This window comes from Microtus pennsylvanicus, chromosome 8 (genome assembly GCF_037038515.1).
Source record: "Microtus pennsylvanicus isolate mMicPen1 chromosome 8, mMicPen1.hap1, whole genome shotgun sequence".
Classification (NCBI taxonomy): Eukaryota; Metazoa; Chordata; class Mammalia; order Rodentia; family Cricetidae; genus Microtus; species Microtus pennsylvanicus.
In genome coordinates, this window is record NC_134586.1 from 3,590,095 (window position 1) to 3,610,000 (window position 19,906).

The 19,906-nt window shown below is 47.8% G+C and overlaps 1 protein-coding gene across 1 annotated transcript in view; it reads left to right on the forward strand.

Annotated features, from left to right (window-relative positions):
• The window catches only part of Itpr2 (inositol 1,4,5-trisphosphate receptor type 2), a 411,976-nt gene that overhangs the window by 76,613 nt on the left and 315,457 nt on the right, over positions 1 to 19,906 (forward strand). Inside the window, exons 3-9 of the mRNA XM_075982281.1 lie at positions 1,869 to 1,984; positions 2,906 to 2,992; positions 5,997 to 6,155; positions 10,478 to 10,576; positions 10,936 to 11,019; positions 11,222 to 11,368; positions 12,309 to 12,404. Of these exons, the coding sequence (XP_075838396.1) occupies positions 1,869 to 1,984; positions 2,906 to 2,992; positions 5,997 to 6,155; positions 10,478 to 10,576; positions 10,936 to 11,019; positions 11,222 to 11,368; positions 12,309 to 12,404 (788 nt within the window). The remainder of the gene's footprint in view (positions 1 to 1,868; positions 1,985 to 2,905; positions 2,993 to 5,996; positions 6,156 to 10,477; positions 10,577 to 10,935; positions 11,020 to 11,221; positions 11,369 to 12,308; positions 12,405 to 19,906) is intronic.

A 19,906-nucleotide genomic window follows, 5' to 3' on the forward strand; every position in this document is an offset into this window, starting at 1 on the left:
GAAGGGCACCTGATCACTTGGAATTGAAGTTACAGATGTTTGGTTCTGAGTCATCCAGTGTGGGTGCTGGGAACTGAACTCGGGTCCTGTGGAAGAGCAGGGGGTCTTTTAATGACTGAGCCATCTCTGCAGCTTCATGTTAGTATAAAGTTAGAAGCTCTGAGTTAATTTTCTGTATATAAAAACAGGGCAGTTGATAGAGTTTGTGGGACGGGATGACTTGGTGGGGGAAGGCTGCCTATGAGGCCTGGCGCGTTCAGTCTCTGCAGTTTATAAGGTGGAGGGAGAGAGCCACCTTCCTCGAGTTACTCTCTAGCAGTCAGTGTCCAAATAAACACATAATGAGAATCTATGCATGTAATTATAAGGTCCATTATGTCTCCTGCTTTTAATGTCTTAAAAAAATCTTAGCCATTCTCCTTGTCTTACCGTTCTATTGCTGTGAAGAGACACCGTGACCACGGCAACTCTTACAAAAGAAAGCTTTTGCTGGGAGTGGCTTACAGTTTCAGAGGTTTAGTCCACCATCCTCATGGCAGGGAGCGTGGCAGCACACAGGCAGACAGGTGCTGGAGACGTAACCGAGAGTTCCACGTTTGTATCCACAGGCAGCGGGTGGAGAAAGAGAGACACTGGGCCTGGCTTAAGCATTTGAATCCCCAAAGGCCCCCCATACTCTGTCTCCAACAAGGCCCCGCCTCCTAACGCCTCCCCCCCCCCAGTCAGGCACACCATTCCCTGGTGACCAAGCATTCACGTCTGTGAGTCGTGGGGCATGCCTGCTCAGCCACCACAGCCCTTACTCATTTTAGACCGTCAGGATAGTTGAGAATGCAGCTCAATGGATATTTGATTCTACTGATTTTTGTGTTTTGATACTCCCTTGGAATGTGAGATTGACTCTAAATAGTAACACATTTATTAAAACAAAGTAAGTTTTTTTAAAGGAAAATTTTTCTTTTGGTTGGTTGGTTTGTTTCTTTTTTCTTTCTTTTCTTTTTTTTTTTAATGCCTTTTTGAGACAGTCCTTACCACATAGCCCGGGCTGTCCTGTTACTCACTCTGTAGCCCTGGCTGTCCTGGAACTTACTAGGTAGACCAGGCTGACCTTGGACTCACAGAGATCTGCCTGCCTGTGCCTCCCAAGTGCTGTGTGTGACTGAAGGCACGTGCCACTATGCCTGCCAGAATTTGTTTTTATCTTATTTGACTGTTTGGCCTTTGCATGTTTGACCCTATAAGAGGTGAGCAGCATGGTTCCTGGCTGGGATCCCGGACCGTGGAAGTGGAGGAAGCCGGGCAGCAGGCAGCCAGCCTTCCCTTCTCCCTGTCTGTGGCTGGCGAGACAGCGCTAGGAAGAGTATTTTACCACTGAAACAGGAGGAACATCCAGGACACCACAGACCTTGGGAGCTGGCCTGTATTTCATGTTGAGATCACCTCATGGTCCTAGGAAACCCCTAGCACATGGAGGACTCTGAGTCCGCTTGTCCCGCCAGGGAGAGAATTATGCTTGAGATACCACCACCAGGGTCGCCTATGATCATCCTTGTCTACCTAGTAAGACGGAGTTTGGCCTGTGCTATATGAGACCCTGTCTCAAGAAATCCAAAGCCAACCAAAATCGGAAGAATTGCCTTATATCATCACTGGATTAACTTCCTCATGAATCACACGAGCTACAATGTTTTGTAATACCCTAATGAAAACTTACCTATTTTAATGAAATCTAACTGGGTATTTGAAAAGGATGTTATAGAGTAATTTAAGACCTTTTCAGGGGATGACTGTGACATGACCTTTGAATGACCTCCCAGATGCTAAGAGATCTCAGAACCACAGACTTAGTAACTCGCTCTGTTTCTCAGACTGCCTTTTCAAGGTGTGCCCTATGAATCGATACTCTGCCCAGAAGCAATACTGGAAAGCCAAGCAGGCGAAGCAAGGAAACCACACGGAGGCTGCCTTGCTGAAGAAGCTCCAGGTAAGCGGCTGTCATCCTCCTCCGAGGTTGGCCTGAGAGCAGCAATTACAAGCAGACCCTCGGCTGCCCGCCCGGCTTGTTGATCTCACCAGCAAGCAGAGAGAGATTTCAGAGAGACCCAAGGCGCGGTGCAGAGGGACATGGTTGTCGGTTGCAAGGCGTACCTACTTATTTCCTGGCATGTGGGCAAAACGTCCCCACTGTTATTTTTTAAGGTGTGCCAGGCTAATTCTAAACTGCTCACCGAGCTGAAAAGGAATTAAAAACCCCTGACCGTTAAATCTAATTATAGTTTACTCCATATAGTACTCCCCACTCCATCAGTCTGTGGAGAAAATAAAAGATTTTTTTTTTGACTGAGTGTGAATTTGCTAGTACTAAGTTTTGTATCATTTAACAGAACTCTCAGAATTGGAAGCTATATGTTGAGATTTTAATTCACCTGCCTTTCTAACACTTTCAAGTCCCGTCGTAGAAAAGTTCCTAGCTCCAAAGAACCTTCTACTTAACTGACATTTTCAGTGTAGAAACAAATGGCCCAAGACAGGTTTGGCTGCCTTCGGCACAGACTGCAAAGTTGCCACACACACTTGGGGTGGGGGCAGATCTGGGAGCCTAGTGTACATATGCCCCCAATAACAGAAAACTTCCTTGCTGGGCATGGCGGTGCATACATTTACCCAGCACTTGGGAGGCGGAAGCAGGCAGATCTCTGAGCTTCAGTCTAGCTTAGTTACAGAGTGAGTTCCAGGACAGCCAGGGTCACACAGAGAAACCCTGCCTCACTCCCTCCCCCCACCGCCTTTCCAACTCTCCAGTAATGCAGCCTGTCTGGTTTATTCTCGTTACTGAGAATACTTTGTAAACCATCTTCTCTGCTTGCTATGTCTCCACACTAAATACTGGGTCACCTCCTTGCAGCATGCTGCGGAACTGGAACAAAAGCAGAATGAATCAGAGAACAGGAAACTTTTGGGAGAAATCGTGAAATACAGCAACGTCATACAAGTAAGTCTCCATTTCATCCTCAAAGAGGGAAGTGTTTTAGGGGTACCTGTCAAATTACCCACCTGCCAAGCTGTATGAAACATGTGGGGTACCGTGTTTGTCCTTTGGTGGGGATTATAATTAGGATGAAGGTTTCTGTGGACATCCATTGTAACACATGCGTACTGAATACATCTGGTGCCAGGCCCGATGGTGCCAGCCTGCGAGCACTGAACATAGGCTATCCGTGCGGGCACACAGAAAACTGATCTCTAGATGGGTCTGAGTTACCAAAGGCAAGACTGTGCAACAGGGTTTGTAAGGCCCAGAATACAGTCATTTAGATGGGTGGGCTGGTGCTCATAAAAGTAAAACTTACAGATCACCATCCTAGACAACAGCCCTCTGTGCAACCAGGACCAGAGTCTAGCAGCCAGAAGTGGAGCCCCAAGCAAGAGAGCAAGCGTGGGTACGGCTGCTTTTTAAAGCGGAAAAAGACCACACCCAAGTGGGTTGGTATCTTAAAGGCTATTGGCTGAAGGAGCGGAAGAAACCTCCATAGCACCTCCCCCTTTTGTTTAAGTAAGAGAGTACCAAACCTGATACAAAACAATATACACCAGGAACAGATATCAAGCATAAGATTAGAATTACAATCAGCATAAACAAAATTAAACAAGGAACATATGCGAAATGTTTTAATAAACATTCTATCCTAAGGAGTCTAAGTCTTGTATTGGAAATGGCTTGGCCAGATCATAAGAAGATGGTAACTATGACTATCTAATCCTCAACCCCATGTTGGAGCTGTATCTTTTCCCTGGGCGGAGGAGAGTTTTCAGACTGTACACACAGTCTTCCTTTGATTTCCAGTCTTCATGTCAGCATGCACACTGATTTATCTCGGCTGCATTCCTTTCCCCTGCTTCATTTGGTCTTTTAGGCTTTTTTTGTTGTTGTTTGTTTGCTAGTAAGTGCCCCACCTTGTTCCAAAAAGAATGTGAGACCTTTTCCAAGAAACACAGCGCATGGGGAAATCAAGCCCGGTCATCAAGGGAGGCATCTGGGTCAGAGGGAAAATACTGGGCAGCTGGATGAGGTGAAGGCTTGGTTAGAAAGTTTGGTAAACCCCAACCCAAGGCCATTGCTGCTGCTGCTGCTGCTGCTGCTGCTGCTGCTGCTGCTGCTGCTGCTGCAGCTGACCCCAGCCCAAGGCGTTGTTGCTGCTGCTTGGCCTTAGGAAGGGCTCGCCATAGCCCTGGTAGTGGAAGTCTACAGTATAGCACCCATCTGGAGTCTAGAAGCACAGCCATTCCCAGAAGGGAGACCAGGAAAGCATTTCTCTCGAGGGCACATAAAGAGGAAACTGTTTAAAATGGTAAACAGTGGTTGCACAGGTTCCTTACAGTAACCACCACAATGAGCCTTTATAAGGCCGCCTTAAAGAAGAATGTCTCCTGGTGTTTTGTCATCGACCAGTGGCAGTGTGCCAGAGGCCATGGCAGAGCTGTTCCCCACAGGACAGGACTGGCCCCAGCCTCTCAATGTGTGACCTCATCTAGTGATGGAGGGAGTGACTTTTGGCCTGATGGGACTGCAGCCCCCTAAGTAGTCTTCCAGAGATGTCTCTTCGCTGAGTTTAGGACACTCACTTCAGCTTCCCGTCAAGAACTTCAAGTACAAATGCTTGTCTTAGGGGCTGTGCTTAGTGCTTTGACATGGACCCTGGAGGTACACACTCAGGCTTGAGGATGTGTGTGTGTGTGTGTGTACAAGTGCCTGTGTGCATGTGTGTTCGTGTGCAGGTGCATAAGTGTCTGTGTGTGAAGTGTGCGTGTATGAACATGCATGTGTGTGCATTATGTATGTGCATGCATGTGAACATACACACACATGTATGTGCAGGCACATGGGTGTGTAGAGAGAGAGAGAGTGTGTGTGTGTGAACGTGTGCTTGCATGTATGTGTGCATGCATGTGAGCCTGGAAGCCTGAAGTCAGCCTCGTCTCAGATATTGTTCTTAGCAGCGGTCTCATGTTGTTTTGGGGGACTAAGGCTCTCACAGCCTGGACTTGTGGATCCAGCAAGGCTGATGCCAGGGAGTCCAGGATATGCCTCCCCGGTACTGGACTTGCAAGTGTGTGCCTCCTCATCTCGCTTGACTCTTTAACCTGGGACTTGAACTCAGGCCCTAGTGCTTGTAAGGCAGCACTTGATCAGCTGAGCTGCCGCCCAGACTTGTGGGTGTCGATGCCTTTAGCAGTACAGGCAGGACCAAGGGTGGGACCTGGAGGTTTGCACAAAGATGATTCTTTCTTCAGTTAAAAATTTGCCACTTTACTTTGAAATAACTTCTGCCTCATCTTGTGAGCGCTAAAATGTCCATTCTCTTTTGAAGACTTTTGGAAGTAGGTGGGAAGTTTGCTTTGTCTTCGTAGTTCTCCCCAGTGAGGTTTTTTGGGGGGGAAGACTGCCAACGGCATCTGTGAAGGGAGAGGCAACGGTCCTCCTGCTTGAGTCTCAGAAGTGGGGTCAGCGTCTCCTTGCTGACTCATTTGACATCGGAGAGAGAGACAGACAGAGAGACAGAGACAGAGAACGCTCATGCTGTCAATGGGCAGAGGAGCTTAGGGCACCGAGTAGGTCTGTACCTTCTCCCAGGCTTTGATGTTCTTTGGCAGATTTGCTTGTATGGATGTACAAGTATCGGAAATGGGTGAGATTCCGGGGCCCTCCGGGTCTTTTTTCTTGTGGAAAGCCTGGTGCTAGTCTGTTATTTCTCGGTGGATAGAGGTATCTTTAGTGTCCCTAGTATGGCTTCTTTAGGCTGTCACCATCACCCTTGAAGCAGAACTTGGGGTGGAAGCAAGGAGGAGACAGGCAGGCAGCTTGGGAAGTTAGTGGGTCTAAGCCTTAAAATAGTTCCCGTGTTCAGTCTTCGGCACGAGCTGGTGTGCGGATTTATGACTATGGCTACCCGAGGAGACCATGGGTACAGGCTCTAACACACATCTTTCTCCTGCAGCTGCTTCATATAAAAAGCAACAAGTACCTGACTGTCAACAAGAGGTTGCCCGCTTTACTGGAGAAGAACGCCATGCGTGTGTCACTGGACGCGGCTGGGAATGAAGGGTCCTGGTTCTACATCCACCCTTTCTGGAAGCTGAGAAGCGAGGGTGATAATGTACGTGAGCCTGGGGACTCAGACAAGAGGGGCGCAGACAGCGCATGCCGTTCTCAGAGAGCTCAGAAGCACAGACAGGGGAAACACAGTCTTCGGCCAGCTAACTCTCTGAATTACTTAAGTTAGTTATGAAATAGTGGGTTGCATTATGACAATTCAGCACATATGTGTCATTGTACTTTCTAACATTGGGCATTAGCAGTTTTTACTAGGATAAATGTATTTATTTACATTATACACCACGCTCAGAAGTCACGGGACAGGGTTCAGCTCAAGTGAGAGTCATCTCCAGCCAGAGTGTGCGCAGCATTTTAAAGAGGCAGGTCACCTTCCTGCTTACTCAGGTCACCTTCCTGCTTACTCAGGTCACCTTCCTGCTTACTCAGGTTGAGCTTGCTTGCAGGGAAGAGGGCACCGCGGCACCTAGCCTTGTGAGTGAACGGGGGAACCCCGAGAGCCGTGATGGTGGTCCATTCGGGACCTCCTCAGCCTACGCCTCACAGTGCCATCACGGAGGAGCAGCATGTGAGGGGCTGGGACGGCTGCTCGCTGTTAATGACCACTCCAAAGACCATGACACCGTCACTGGAGCAGTGGGTCTCAACCTCCAAATGCTGCGACCCTTTAACACAGCTCCTCAGGTTATGGTGACCCCAACCATAAAACCATGCCTGTTGATGTTTCATAACTATATTTTGCCACTGTTATGAACCATAATGTCAACATCTGTGTTTTCTGGTGGGATGGTCTTAGGTGACCCCAGTGAAAGGGTCATTCAAACCCTAAAGGGGTTGTGTCCTACAGGTTGAGAACCACCTGCATATTGTTTCGTCTTATTTATTTACTGAGATGGCATCTCACTGTATTCCTGCCGGACTTGGCACTTGCTGGGAAGGGTAGGCTGGCCTTGAACTTGTGCTGGTCCTCCTGCCTCAGCACCAGCCTACTGACTGGCGTGATTACAGGCTAACATGCTGATGTTTTGGGGTGGTCCTTAGCACTCGGAAGATGCTCAGTAAAGGCAGGCTTGTAAGTAGAACTCCTGACCAAGTGCCAGGCCCTTGCTGTGTGGAAGAGGTAATGTGAATTCTGACTGAGGTGCAAACGGGATTGTCTGCCAGAGTTTTCACAGTCAGTACCTTGGTTACAGATTTAGTGTGCCTGGAGTATTTCTTGTGTTATATATATGTGTGTGTGTGTGTGTGTGTGTGTGTGTGTGTGTGTGTGTATGTATGTATGTATAATCTCGTTTTCCAGTGAGTTTTAAAGTGGCAATTCAATTCCACAGGACATGAGCGCCGTGGTTTAATTGGGTTAATAGATTTCTGGTGATGTCTTCCTTAGGTAAGGCTTGAGATGCACGGCACGAGGGACACGTTGGATTCCTTGGGAACCCAGTGCTGTCCCCACCTTTACTTTAGACCTTAAGTGATGTGTGCAGTGAGCATGGTGCGTCTTCATTCTGAACGTGTAGTTAATTACAATCAACTCCCCATTATTCAAGGGCAGTTTCTGAAGCACCCACTTCTCTGGTAATGCTGTCCACAAGCCCCCAACTCCATGAAAAGGAAACATCCAATCAAACAAATCCTCAGCTCACACTGTGAAAGAACACAGTGACCGATGAAACCATCCTCTGCTCTGGAGTTGCTGTGAATTCCATGGTCCCCTCTGCCTTTTCCTCTTTTCCTCTTCTTGCTACTTGCAAGTCACTAGATAGTATCAGGCAAGAGTTGAATGTAACGAACTACTTCAGACTATTGGTTTCAGCAGAGAATGGAAACAAAGCCTTTCACTCAGACCTCTGTCTTTGTGGCCGCCCACGATGCCTTAAGCTGCTACAGCCTTCCACTTTTCTCTGAAACCCCCACTGTGTTGGTTCACCTCTGTGAGGCTTTGTGTGTGGTGAAGGTTATCGAGGAAGGCTGGCATGCCCACCACCTGCATCAGCCACACACCGATTGTATGCGACTCTCATGTTCTTGGCTAGGAATAGACAGCGTTCTGAAACCTCAGCCTACTGGAGTTTGTTGAAGGCAGTTGCAAATACTGTCTCTATGAGTGTTTTAATCATGGTCGAGTTTCTACATAAGTATATGAAGAGGAAATTGCAGTGTTCAGAGGAATTTTAAAATTACAGTTTGCTATTTAGCAATGAGGGAAGTAGTGATTGGGGTGTGTGTATTCAACAAGAAGTCCTTCAAGTTCAAGTAGAGAGTGATGCAGAGGGCAGCCTGGAGTACTCAGTGCACCAGGGAGGAATACGTGGTTTGGGGGAAACAGGTGCATAGGTGCCCACACTCGCAGCTGAGTTACCAGACTCCCACCAACGACTCCCAGGAGCAGAAAACATCAATATTTTATTTCCACGTGACTTCTTTCTGTTTGAGCAGTTACTCTTTCATTTTCAGTCTTGACCTAATGAGACAAGGGTCCTTTACACTGATGGTAAGTTCAGAAGAACGAAGAGGTGGGATTCTTTTTTCAGTCAGGAGGAAAATCTGATGCTTAGTGAGGGACTCTCAGGCAAGCAGATTTTGCGATTTTGCAAAGAGGTGAGCCTGTCATTGGTAGCAGAGGTGGAGCTAGAACATTGTCTTTCTGAGTCCCCTGGTGAGGTGCATTTTACTGTCCCATGTAACGCTGCAAAGCAGGGACCGCCAGCCGCAGGGACCGCCGCCAGCTGGAGGTGGCGTTGTCAACAGTGACGTCCCAGCTTGAGTGTGACATGGCGGCAACACAGACCCAACAGAAGTGCTTTGGGGTTGTAACATGTAAAATAAAAGGGCCTCACCCTCCTACTGTGCATCCAACAGACAGTTTCCTAGTGCCTGAGAATAGTTTAACATATGTCTAGTAATGTGAGTTCCCCAAGATTACAGACTATTTTTTATACACATTTTTTCCTAGTTCCTCTTAAGCCCCATCTAAAAAAAGATTTACTTAATTTTTTTTTCCTGTATCTGAGTATTTGGAAGGTCGGATGAGGTCCAGAGACCCGTCCTGCAAACAGCAGGGGTCAGCCCACAAACCCAAGGGCAGCCTTCCTGTGCTTGGTTAGTGAACTTGAGGCTTCTCGGACACACGTGGATCTCAAGATACAGTTTGTGTCAACACAACTCCTTGACATTATCCGCTTAGGATCACGTGACACTGAAAATGTGAACGTGTGTTTTGGTTAAGGTACATGGAGATTTCTGAGTTCCAACTATTTTCTCATTTACATATCAAACTAATCTTTAATTGTTCTAATATATAATTGGTGTAAAACACCCAAAGGGAAGGTTTTGATTCTGCTTCAGAGTGGGAAAGCCCCACAGCTGGGAAAGTAGATGCCACATAACCATCTGCTAAAGAAATTGAGGGCTGGAGCGGTGGCTCAGTAGTTAAGAACACTGACTGCTCTTCCAGATGTCCTGAGTTCAATTCCCAGCAACTACATGGTGGCTCACAACCATCTATAGTGGGATCTGATGCCCTCTTCTGGCAAAAATTCATACATACAGATAAAACATTCATCTATATGTATATAAAATAAATAAATCTTAGAAAACAAACAAACAAACAGGAGCTTAATTCTCTCCCGTTACTAAAATCACTGTTTTTGCCATTAAGAAAAGGTAATTTTAACTCCCTGAAATTGAATTAGATACACAGATGTGTGCAGGTAAAGCAGACATTGCTGTTATCACGCAGGCGAATGTAAGCACAGGCTTAGATATTTTAGTACTTTCCACTGGAGCCCAGATAATTCTTATTTTAATGGAAACATGGGCTCCTACAGTTCTGGTTTGGGATGTCTCAGGTAAGAAGGAACCAAATGTTCCTAGCCGGACAAAGCCTCCATTTTTACAGGCCGTGCCCTGCCTTGTAGTTCCTGAGCCCAGAGATCAGATGCTCCATAATTCTGAGATTTGGGACAAGTAATTAACCAGACTTGCTTTCGATGGGGAGGAAGTACAGCCTTTAGGTGGGGAGGGAGCACAGAGCGATGTGTTCTCGGCTGCCCTGATGAGATTCTGATGCTCCAGTAGCAGAGCGTGTTGGTAGCCACCTTCACTGTGTCTGCTGCAAGGTCCTTTGGGAAAAAAATAGCCTAATTCTGACCTTTGCAGATCCCCAGCTGACATGAGACTAGTGAGGGATGGGGTTTGGCAGTCACCAGAGGATGTGATCGCATGGTCATGTATTTGAACATGCTTCTCTGGGATAGAAGTCAAGTCACAGTGTGTAGAATGACTGGACCAGGAGGCAGGTGGCTGGGGAGCACTGCTGGGAAGTTTCCAGCTCACAGAGCATCACGATTTGTTTCTGATTCCCAGATCGTTGTAGGAGATAAAGTTGTTCTGATGCCCGTAAACGCTGGGCAGCCGCTGCACGCCAGCAACGTGGAGCTCCTGGACAACCCCGGCTGCAAAGAGGCAAGTCCAGGCGGGGAAGGAGTGGGTGCTGATTTTCTCCAGAGGGAGGGGGGAAGAGAGAAGGAGAGAGAGAAAAAGACGGAGGAAGGGAGGGAGAGAAGAAGAGAAAAAGGGAGAGGAGGAGGGAGGGAGATGCTGTCATTTCTTGATTCTCTCAAGCACCCTCCTGTTAGTATCCTCGGGCTTCCGCTGGTCCTAGCTGTCTTGAAAGGGTCCCGTGAAGAAGATTTTTATTGAGGCCCATTCTTCATTGTCCATTGTTGTCTTTTTTCTTCCTGTCCTGCTTGAGACGGTAATGTTTGGGTACAGAATATAGAGTTTACTGTCTTACGTCTTTTACCATTTGTTTCCGTCAATAGGTGAATGCTGTCAATTGTAACACTAGCTGGAAAATCACTTTATTCATGAAATTCAGCTCCTATCGAGAGGATGTATTGAAAGGGGTGAGTCAGCCCTCTGCACAAACCTTCATTCTCATGTGCTCTGCACCAGACCCCAGCAATCTGAAATGTGTCCATAGTCAGTAGGGGAATGTGGCTGGCCCTACAGTTCAGAATGCCCAGGCCAGAAAGGAACTGCCAGGACTCCTGTTTGCGGGTCCCGGTGGCTGTTGGAAGGTCAGTGTGTCTTTGCTTGTCTCTCCAGGGTGATGTTGTGAGATTGTTTCACGCCGAACAAGAGAAGTTTCTGACCTGTGATGACTATGAGAAAAAACAGCACATTTTTCTTCGAACAACCTTACGTCAATCAGCAACTTCAGCTACTAGCTCTAAAGCACTCTGGGAAATAGAGGTATGCACTTTTATGGGGGCTTTTACTAAATATTGAGACAAAAAGGTAAAGATTGTTAGGCCATTGGCTTTGCTGTTGTGGGCAACATTGACGGCATGCCCTTATCATGGAATGATTTTGTGAATTGACACACAGCTCTTTGTGGCTGTGACCAATCGAAAGGAATACATCACAATGCAACCTATTATAAAGCAGAACAAATAAATCAAGGGGTTAAAAAGAGAAAAATCCCATTGTGTATTCATCAGAGCCGATCAGACCGGAAGCCCTGCCCCTCAGTGCCTCTGCCTGAGCCATGGCTAGAGGAGACAGAGACAGAACTTACAGCCACAGAGAATAGTGCCGATTTTCCCCTTCGGATGCCATTGGAATCAAGATAGTTAAGAATGCTATTCACCAGGCTGAGGCAGGAGGACAGTCACAGGTTTGAAATCAGCCAGCTCTCCTAAGCGAGCTGGAGGTACCATTATGTAACTCCTGGAAGGGGTTTCATGCAGCCCGTGGGTGCCTGGTGTGGAGCGGGTGTTTTGCCTAGACCTTCCCGATCCTGTAGGCTAATAGTAATATATATCAGACAGAGCCACGCTTTATTGTCCAAGCTGGCCTGGAACTCACCCTGAGGCACAAAGTGGCCCTGAACGTTTTGGCAATCCTTGTACCTCATCATCCCAAGTACTGGGGTTTTATTTGTGAGCCACCGTCCCCTGACAGGGAACATGGCAAAAGCAGGAAGGCAGTGTTTGCAGGTGTGAGGCGCTGGCACCCTCAGGTGAGGTAGGACGTGCCTCTTGCTCACCACTGGAGAGTTTGGTTATTCTCCCTCATCGTGCCCTCATGATCCACGTTCCATGCGTTGGTGCTCTCCGTGGGGCATTCTGGCTGTTGTCAGTTGCTGGCTGGCGTGTGGATACCGTTTTGACACCAAAACTCTCCTCTGTAGGTGGTTCACCACGATCCGTGCCGGGGTGGTGCAGGACAGTGGAACAGCCTGTTCAGATTTAAACATCTTGCAACCGGGAACTACTTAGCCGCAGAGGTAAGACCGCTGGGCACAGTGTTGTTAGGTCTCTGAAAAAACGAACCAGGCAAGTCCTTTCTGCAAAACTCATTGCGTTGTCAGGGACAATGTCTATAATTTGATGGTTGCTTGTCATATCTGGGTTGGCGTTTTGTTGTTTTTCCTGTGGTTATGATAAAATACCTTGACCAAAACCTCAGTTGAGAAACAAGTTATTTTTGGCTCCTGGCTAAAAGATGCAGTCCATCATGATGAAGGCAGGGCAGCAGAACTTGAACCGGCCAATCAGAGCTGACGAGAGCTGCCGCTCAGATCGCGTTCTGTTTGTATACAGTCCAGGACCAAGCTCAGGGAATGGTGCCGCCCACAGTGGCCAAGACTTTCTACCTCAGCCTTCTCAGGATAATCTGCCTTGGGCATACCCAGAGACCCTTCCCTCAGCTGACTCTCCATCTCATCAAAATGGCTGTTGTGATTAGCCATCACAGTTAGACTCTGAATTGCTATAGTTTTGCATATGTAATGTGTGATGTTTGTATGTATTCATATGTGTGTGTGTAGGATAAACATGCATGCGGGGACTTGTGCATGGAGACCGTCCGTCAGCCTCGTGTCCTTTGGCTCAGGAGTCCATCCACCATGGATTTGGGGACAGGGTCTCTCCCTCAATACATGGGTGGGTTAATTGCAAGCTGGCAGACAGGAAGCTGTAGCACGATTAATAAAAATCCAGAGACAGAAATTGGGGTTCAGCCTGAATGTCAGAAAAGCAAGACAGACAGCCACTAGCTCTTACCTCTATGTCAGTCTGAAATGGCAACTCTGCCTCCAGGAATCTCAGAATGAGGCTGTGTCTGAGAGCTGTCTCTTCCTGTCCTATATTCCTCTCTAGAGCAGGGATTAAAGGCGTGCACCACCACCGCTTGGTTTCTATGGCAAACTAGTGTGGCTACTGGGATTAAAGGTGTGTGTCACCACTGCCTGGTCTGTAAGGCTGACCAGGGCAGCGGTTTTACTCTCTGGTCTTCAGGCAAGCTTTATTTATTAAAATACAAATGAAATATCACTATAGGAAGCAGTTCATTTCCTGTAAAGAATGAAGACTGTCTTTCCATTCTGTCTCTAGAAAACACACCTTTTAATGCAGCTACTGTCTTGTCTGGAGTATCCACAGGACCTTTTCTGTGACCTTTAATTCTTTGAGTAACATTTTATTCAATGTCAAAGTAAGAGAAGGAGAATTAAGCTCTAAATGTGTATATGAAGTGGACTAGGAATCATTTTTATCGACTGCACTGGCATGTCAGAAAGGATGCGTCCGTGGAGAATCCTAACACGGAAGGCAAATGCTGGCCTTTGAGATTTCCTGCGTCAGTTGTGTTGGAGGTCCTGATATGCTCAGATGCCAGAATGCTAGTCTTTGCAGGATGAAAGTTATCTAGAGCTGTGACCAAGTCCATTATTGTCATCGTTACTTGGTTAAAAAAGAATTTCCTTCCAGAAAACAGGTGACAAACAGCTTCGGAGAATCGCTGAGAACCCACAGTAACCCTCTCACTACTTTCCTTTGCTTCTTTGTTTAGTTACATGACTGCTGCGGCTGGTGTGTGTGTGTGTGTGTGTGTGTGTGTGTGTGTGTGTGTGTGTCCAGATCAGAGGCAAACTTGTAGGAGGTCATACAGACAGGGACGGGTCACAGGTCATACAGACAGGGACGGGCCACAGGTCATACAGACAGGGACGGGACACAGATCATACAGACAGGTACGGGACACACATCATACAGACAGGGACGGGTCACAGGTCATACAGACAGGGACGGGCCACAGGTCATACAGACAGGGACGGGTCACAGGTCATACAGACAGGGACGGGACACAGATCATACAGACATGGACGGGATGCAGGTCATACAGACAGGAATGGAGATCATAGACAGGGACAAAACACAGGTCATACAGACAGGAATGAGACACAGATCCTATGCAGTCAGTATAAAAACCATAACTTGGCTCAGGCAGGAGTTTGACAAGGGACCACTGAGTGGCACTTCCCTTTGTTTTAAGATTTTGAATTGAGAATTTGACTTGATGTCACTAGGCATACAGATGATTCAAGTTTAAAGCAATGTTTTCCTAGATTCCTGGAGGCCCAGGCTGAAGTGTGGTTTGACACCTATGGCAGAAACCAAGTGATATCACTCAAAAAGTCTAGCCTCCGCCCTACAGAGTTCCTAGGCAGGGTGAGAATGCTTCGAAGGGAGCACAGGCTAGACCAGGCAGTGCGAGGGGTCAAGAGGGTCTAGGAAGAGCTGTCTGGTAGAGGAGAAAGATGGGTGGGAAGAGAGTGGAAGGGGTGAATTCAGCTTCCTGCAGGAAGGAAGTGCAGGGGGTCCTGTGGCTGGTCCATGGCACATTTGTGTTTGGAAAGTTCTGGAAGGGTGAAGGGAAATTATAGGAGCAGAGACGTAGCTCAGCGCTTGTCTGTGAACTGAAGGAGGGTGGACAGTATCTTTTTTTTTTTTTTTTGCTTTATAAATAATACCATTCAAAATTTCCACCTCCTCCCCTCTTCCCATTTCCCTTCCCTTTCCTCCTCCCCCTTCCCCTCCAGTCCTAAAAGAGGGCAGGGTACCCTGCCTTGTGGGAAGTCCAAGGCCCTCCCCCCTCCTCCAGGCTTAGGAAGGTGTGCATCCCAACAGACTAGGATCCCAAAAAGCCAGTACATGCAGTTGAATCAAATCCCAGTGCCATTATCATTGGCTTCTCAGTCTGCCCCCATTGTCAGCCACATTCAGAGAGTCCCGTTTGATCTCATACTTGTTCAGTCCTAGTCCAAGCTGGATTTGATGAGCTCCCCTTAGATCAGTCCCACCATCTCAGTGGGTGGATGCACCCCTCGCGGTCCTGACTTCCTTGCTCATCTCCCTCCTTCTGCTCTTCAACTGTGGACATTATCTTTGAAGCTAAGGAATGGTGTAGAATTTGCATTTCATTTGTGTTTCAGAGTTGAACTGTTCAGTGTAGTAGCTACGAGCCATCTGTTGGCCACTAATTGAAGTCAGTGTTGAGATGAAATAGTATTTAAAAGTTAGTTTCCTGGTCATGCTGGCCCCATTTCTGTTTGCCCATTAAGCCTCCCACATGGAGTATCACAGGTGGGGATGCTGCTGTCGCCAACAGAAAGTGCCAGTGGGCAGGGGTGATGCCTTGGAGCCCGTGGAAGAGATGGAGTCAGAGGCAGGGGGGTGATGGAGGAGATGGAGGGCGGATACCACTCAGCAATCCCGAAGGCTAGAACCAAGGGCGTGATCTTGGAATGACAAGGAGATGTTTGAAGATGTTTCCAGAAGGCAGACATTAATAGAAGTCCATTGAGCAGTACAGGCATAAGGATTTTTGCTTTGGAGGTTTGTTGAGGACACTGGCCCTCCAGAAAAACTGTAGAGGCGACGCATCAATGAAGAAGGTAATTCAGTTAGTGAACTGATTCGCTTAGGCACTCTGCAAAGGCAGCGCATACTCTAAGTGCCAAGGCATCTCCCCAGCCGCCACCTAGTTTACTGCGGTTAATCCGAGGTGCTCACCACATATCCAAGAAACAGTGTTAATAGCTGCAGGTTTCTTGTCATCTAGAAGTTTGGGGATCGAGGGGGCTGACAGTAGATTTTGATCTCATCGGGGCCTCTTCAGAGATGTAACAGGATGTCATGTTTAACTCAGACTCCCAGAAGCCTGGCAGCCTGAGAAGCTAGGGGTCAACTGAATGACAAATGCCAGGAAGTCAGAGCAGTGTTTCCCCGGGGTTGGGGTGAGTGGTGTGTCGGGGGTACCACTGCACAGGTCAGGGTGTAGCCATGAGTCTCTTCATGCAGAGCTGTCCAGGGGAGCCCACCTGAAGGGAGTGCAGGCTGAGTTCTCACAGCGTGCCCTGCACAGGGGAGAAGCGGAATTGATGAGAGGAAAAACCCGAAGTCCAGCTGATGCTCTGTACAAATGCATTTGAAAACCATGCTGGGGACTGTCTTCTTTTTCCATGGAAGGGAAGTAACCAGCAGGCCACCTGGACATTCAGGCTCTTACTCTCTTTTCCACCTTTGGGAGACGTATTTATAATTTGAAACATGGATGTGTTTTAGACATTCCTGGTCAAAAGAGATTACATAGTCCTTGAGCTGCTTTTGAGTTTATAGGTATTTAGAGTGCCAACTGGGCAAAGGAAGCCTATAATAGTACAAAGAAAAGAACTGTCACACCTACGGTTCCCTGTGTACCAGGCTTCAAGAAGACATTTAGCCTTTCTCTGGACCCGACTTCCCTCCTGTGAGATCAAGGCCATCGTCTGTGTCCTAAGGGGTTGTGCTGGAGTTAAGGAAGACAGGAATGTAAGCACTGTGTTCACAGAAAAACTAGGAGATTCCAGGTACCTCCCCTCTTGTAGAGGAAAGAGAGAGGGCGGAGGGCAGGCTTCTGTCCGCATGAGCATCAATGTCCTTGTAACCAGCTGTCGGCTCTGTCATAGTGTATAGTTGTTTATGTGTTTGTTCATCCCTCTGTGCACTGTGTACATGTGTTTGTCCATCCCTCTGTGCACTGTGTGCATGTGTTTGTCATCCCTCTGTGCACTGTGTACATGTGTTCGTCCACCCCTCTGTGCACTGTGTACATGTGTTTGTCATCCCTCTGTGCACTGTGTACATGTGTTTGTCCATCCCTCTGTGCACTGTGTACATGTGTTTGTCATCCCTCTGTGCACTGTGTACATGTGTTTGTCCATCCCTCTGTGCACTGTGTACATGTGTTTGTCATCCCTCTGTGCACTGTGTACATGTGTTTGTCATCCCTCTGTGCACTGTGTACATGTGTTTGTCCATCCCTCTGTGCACTGTGTACATGTGTTTGTCATCCCTCTGTGCACTGTGTACATGTGTTTGTCATCCCTCTGTGCACTGTGTACATGTGTTTGTCCATCCCTCTGTGCACTGTGTACATGTGTTTGTCCATCCCTCTGTGCACTGTGTACATGTGTACATGTGTTTGTCCATCCCTCTGTGCACTGTGTACATGTGTACATGTGTTTGTCCATCCCTCTGTGCACTGTGTACATGTGTACATGTGTTTGTCCATCCCTCTGTGCACTGTGTACATGTGTACATGTGTTTGTCCATCCCTCTGTGCACTGTGCACTGTGTACATGTGTTTGTCCATCCGTCTGTGCACTGTGTACATGTGTACATGTGTTTGTCCATCCCTCTGTGCACTGTGTACATGTGTTTATGTGTTTGTCCATCCCTCTGTGCACTGTGTACATGTGTGCACATGTACATGTGTTTATGTGTTTGTTCATTCTCTGTGCACTGTGTATATGCCTGTCAGTGACTTTTGTTATTCATAAGGCAGGGCCCTACCCAGGCCTCCACAGTGTGGACATAAAACCCTGGCTGAAATGTAGAACTAACTATTTAGTTACAAATTAGATAATAAAGACATTTGGACTTCATGTGGTCACACAGACATGTCACTAGGTTCTCGCTCAGTAATGCCACTTCCCTGGGGCGTACACGATTTAGGTGGCCAAGGCGAGCGTGATGGATTCGGACAGCACAGCTGGGGACTCACTGATGCTGTGCCTTAGACCTCTTATGCCTGTTACGACAGGGGTCTTGTTGGAACAGGCTAACACGGACCTTAGAACTGTCCCCCATCACATGGGCAGGGCACGCTCCAGCAGGGGCTCACTCTGTCATAGTGCAGGCTAACAGGGACCTTAGAACCGTCCCCCATCACATGGGAAGGGCACGCTCCAGCAGGGGCCCACTCTGTCATAGTGCAGGCTAACACGGACCTTAGAACCATCCCCCATCACATGGGAAGGGCACGCTCCAGCAGGGGCTCACTGTCATAGTGCAGGCTAACACGGACCTTAGAACCGTCCCCCATCACATGGGAAGGGCATGCTCCAGCAGGGGCTCATTATGTCTGGACTGGAGCTCATGTTTCAGAGGCTGGCTTCAAGCTCCTGATATTCCCACCTCCACCCCCCAAGGGCACGCTGCCATGCCTGGCTTTGATATTACCCTCTAGAGACCAGCTTACTTGGGGCTGGGGAGAGGCCTCCGCGGGTAAGCTGCTTGCCAGAAAACCATAAGGCCCTGAGTTTGACCTCTCAAACCTGCCTAAAAAGAGCCAGGCATGGTGACTTGTGCTTGTAATCCCAGCATCCGGTAGATGGAGACAGGCTTCCTGGGGCGCTCTGGCTGGCCAGCCTAGATAACTAGGGGGGCTCTAAGCTGGTGAAATACACTACAAAGAAAGGAAGGAAGGAAGGAAGGAAGGAAGGAAGGAAGGAAGGAAGGAAGGAAGGAAGGAAGGAAGTGTCTGAAGAACCACGCATGTGCACGTGCCCACACAGTGTATTTGTTTGTAGATGGGCCAAGCTTCCACCAGATGGCACTAGACACTTACTACCTAAATTCAATGCTCTACAGTTAGTTACAAACTTACCACTGAAGAGGCTGTAAAGAGGACAGGCGTCCCACACCTGTGTGTCTCAGCATTCCCCGTGGGGGACTGGGGATCGCAGGAGGATTAGATGCTCAGGACCCCCTCACCCCAACAGTTGTATACTGAGGTGAGACCTGCACGAGCTGCAGGAGACGTTTTTTCAAACAAAGAAACAAACACCAACCAAAACACCAAAACCAAAGCTACAATTAGCTGAAGAAAAAGAAAAACCACCAAAGAAATGGCTCCGTGGGAAGATGACACAGCAGATTGAGGCCCTGGCTTGTGGATGTAGTCTCTGGGACCCTTGGACCTGCTGCTCTTGAAGTTTTGGTGGGTCTCAGCACCCTTGTCTCCAAAGGATCTGGTGCCCTCTTCTGGTCTCCACGAGAACTGTACTTACGCGCACAAACCCATGGGCGTGTCTATCCCCCCCTTCCCAACACACACGGAAAAAAAGAAAGCAAGAATATAAGCATGTCTCATGGGCTCTGTTATTTCAGGCCTTTTCTGGCTGTGGTGTGGATGGAAGACTGGAATTGTAACGCTTTTGGCTCTCGTTGCCAACACGTAATGGTCTGACTTCTCCACTGTTTGTCTTCGGCAGCTGATGAAGACTGTGCCTTTCTATATTGCGGTCATCTGTGTTCTTCTCCTTCCGCCATTCCCATGGTTCTGGGGACCATGAAGTCGACCTTGGATATTTGGCTGCCTTAAGGATGTAGCAAATATTTTTAAAGTTTGGGTTATTTCACCATTAAGCAGTGATTTTTTTTTTCCTAGTGCCGGGGTTAAAACTTGAGAATCAAGCAGATTTTTCTGTCGTAGCTTCTATACTTAGATGCTGCTGAATATAAACATATAAGATTGATTTTATATCATTTATTTAAAAGTCCCATTTGTTTTGAGTGATCTTCCCTTTAACTTAAAAGCCTCTTGTTCTAAGCCCTAGACCTAGGGGATCTATAAAGGCCTATTCTGTTTTGCTCCACACCCTCTGTTTCCTGGAGGCAGAAA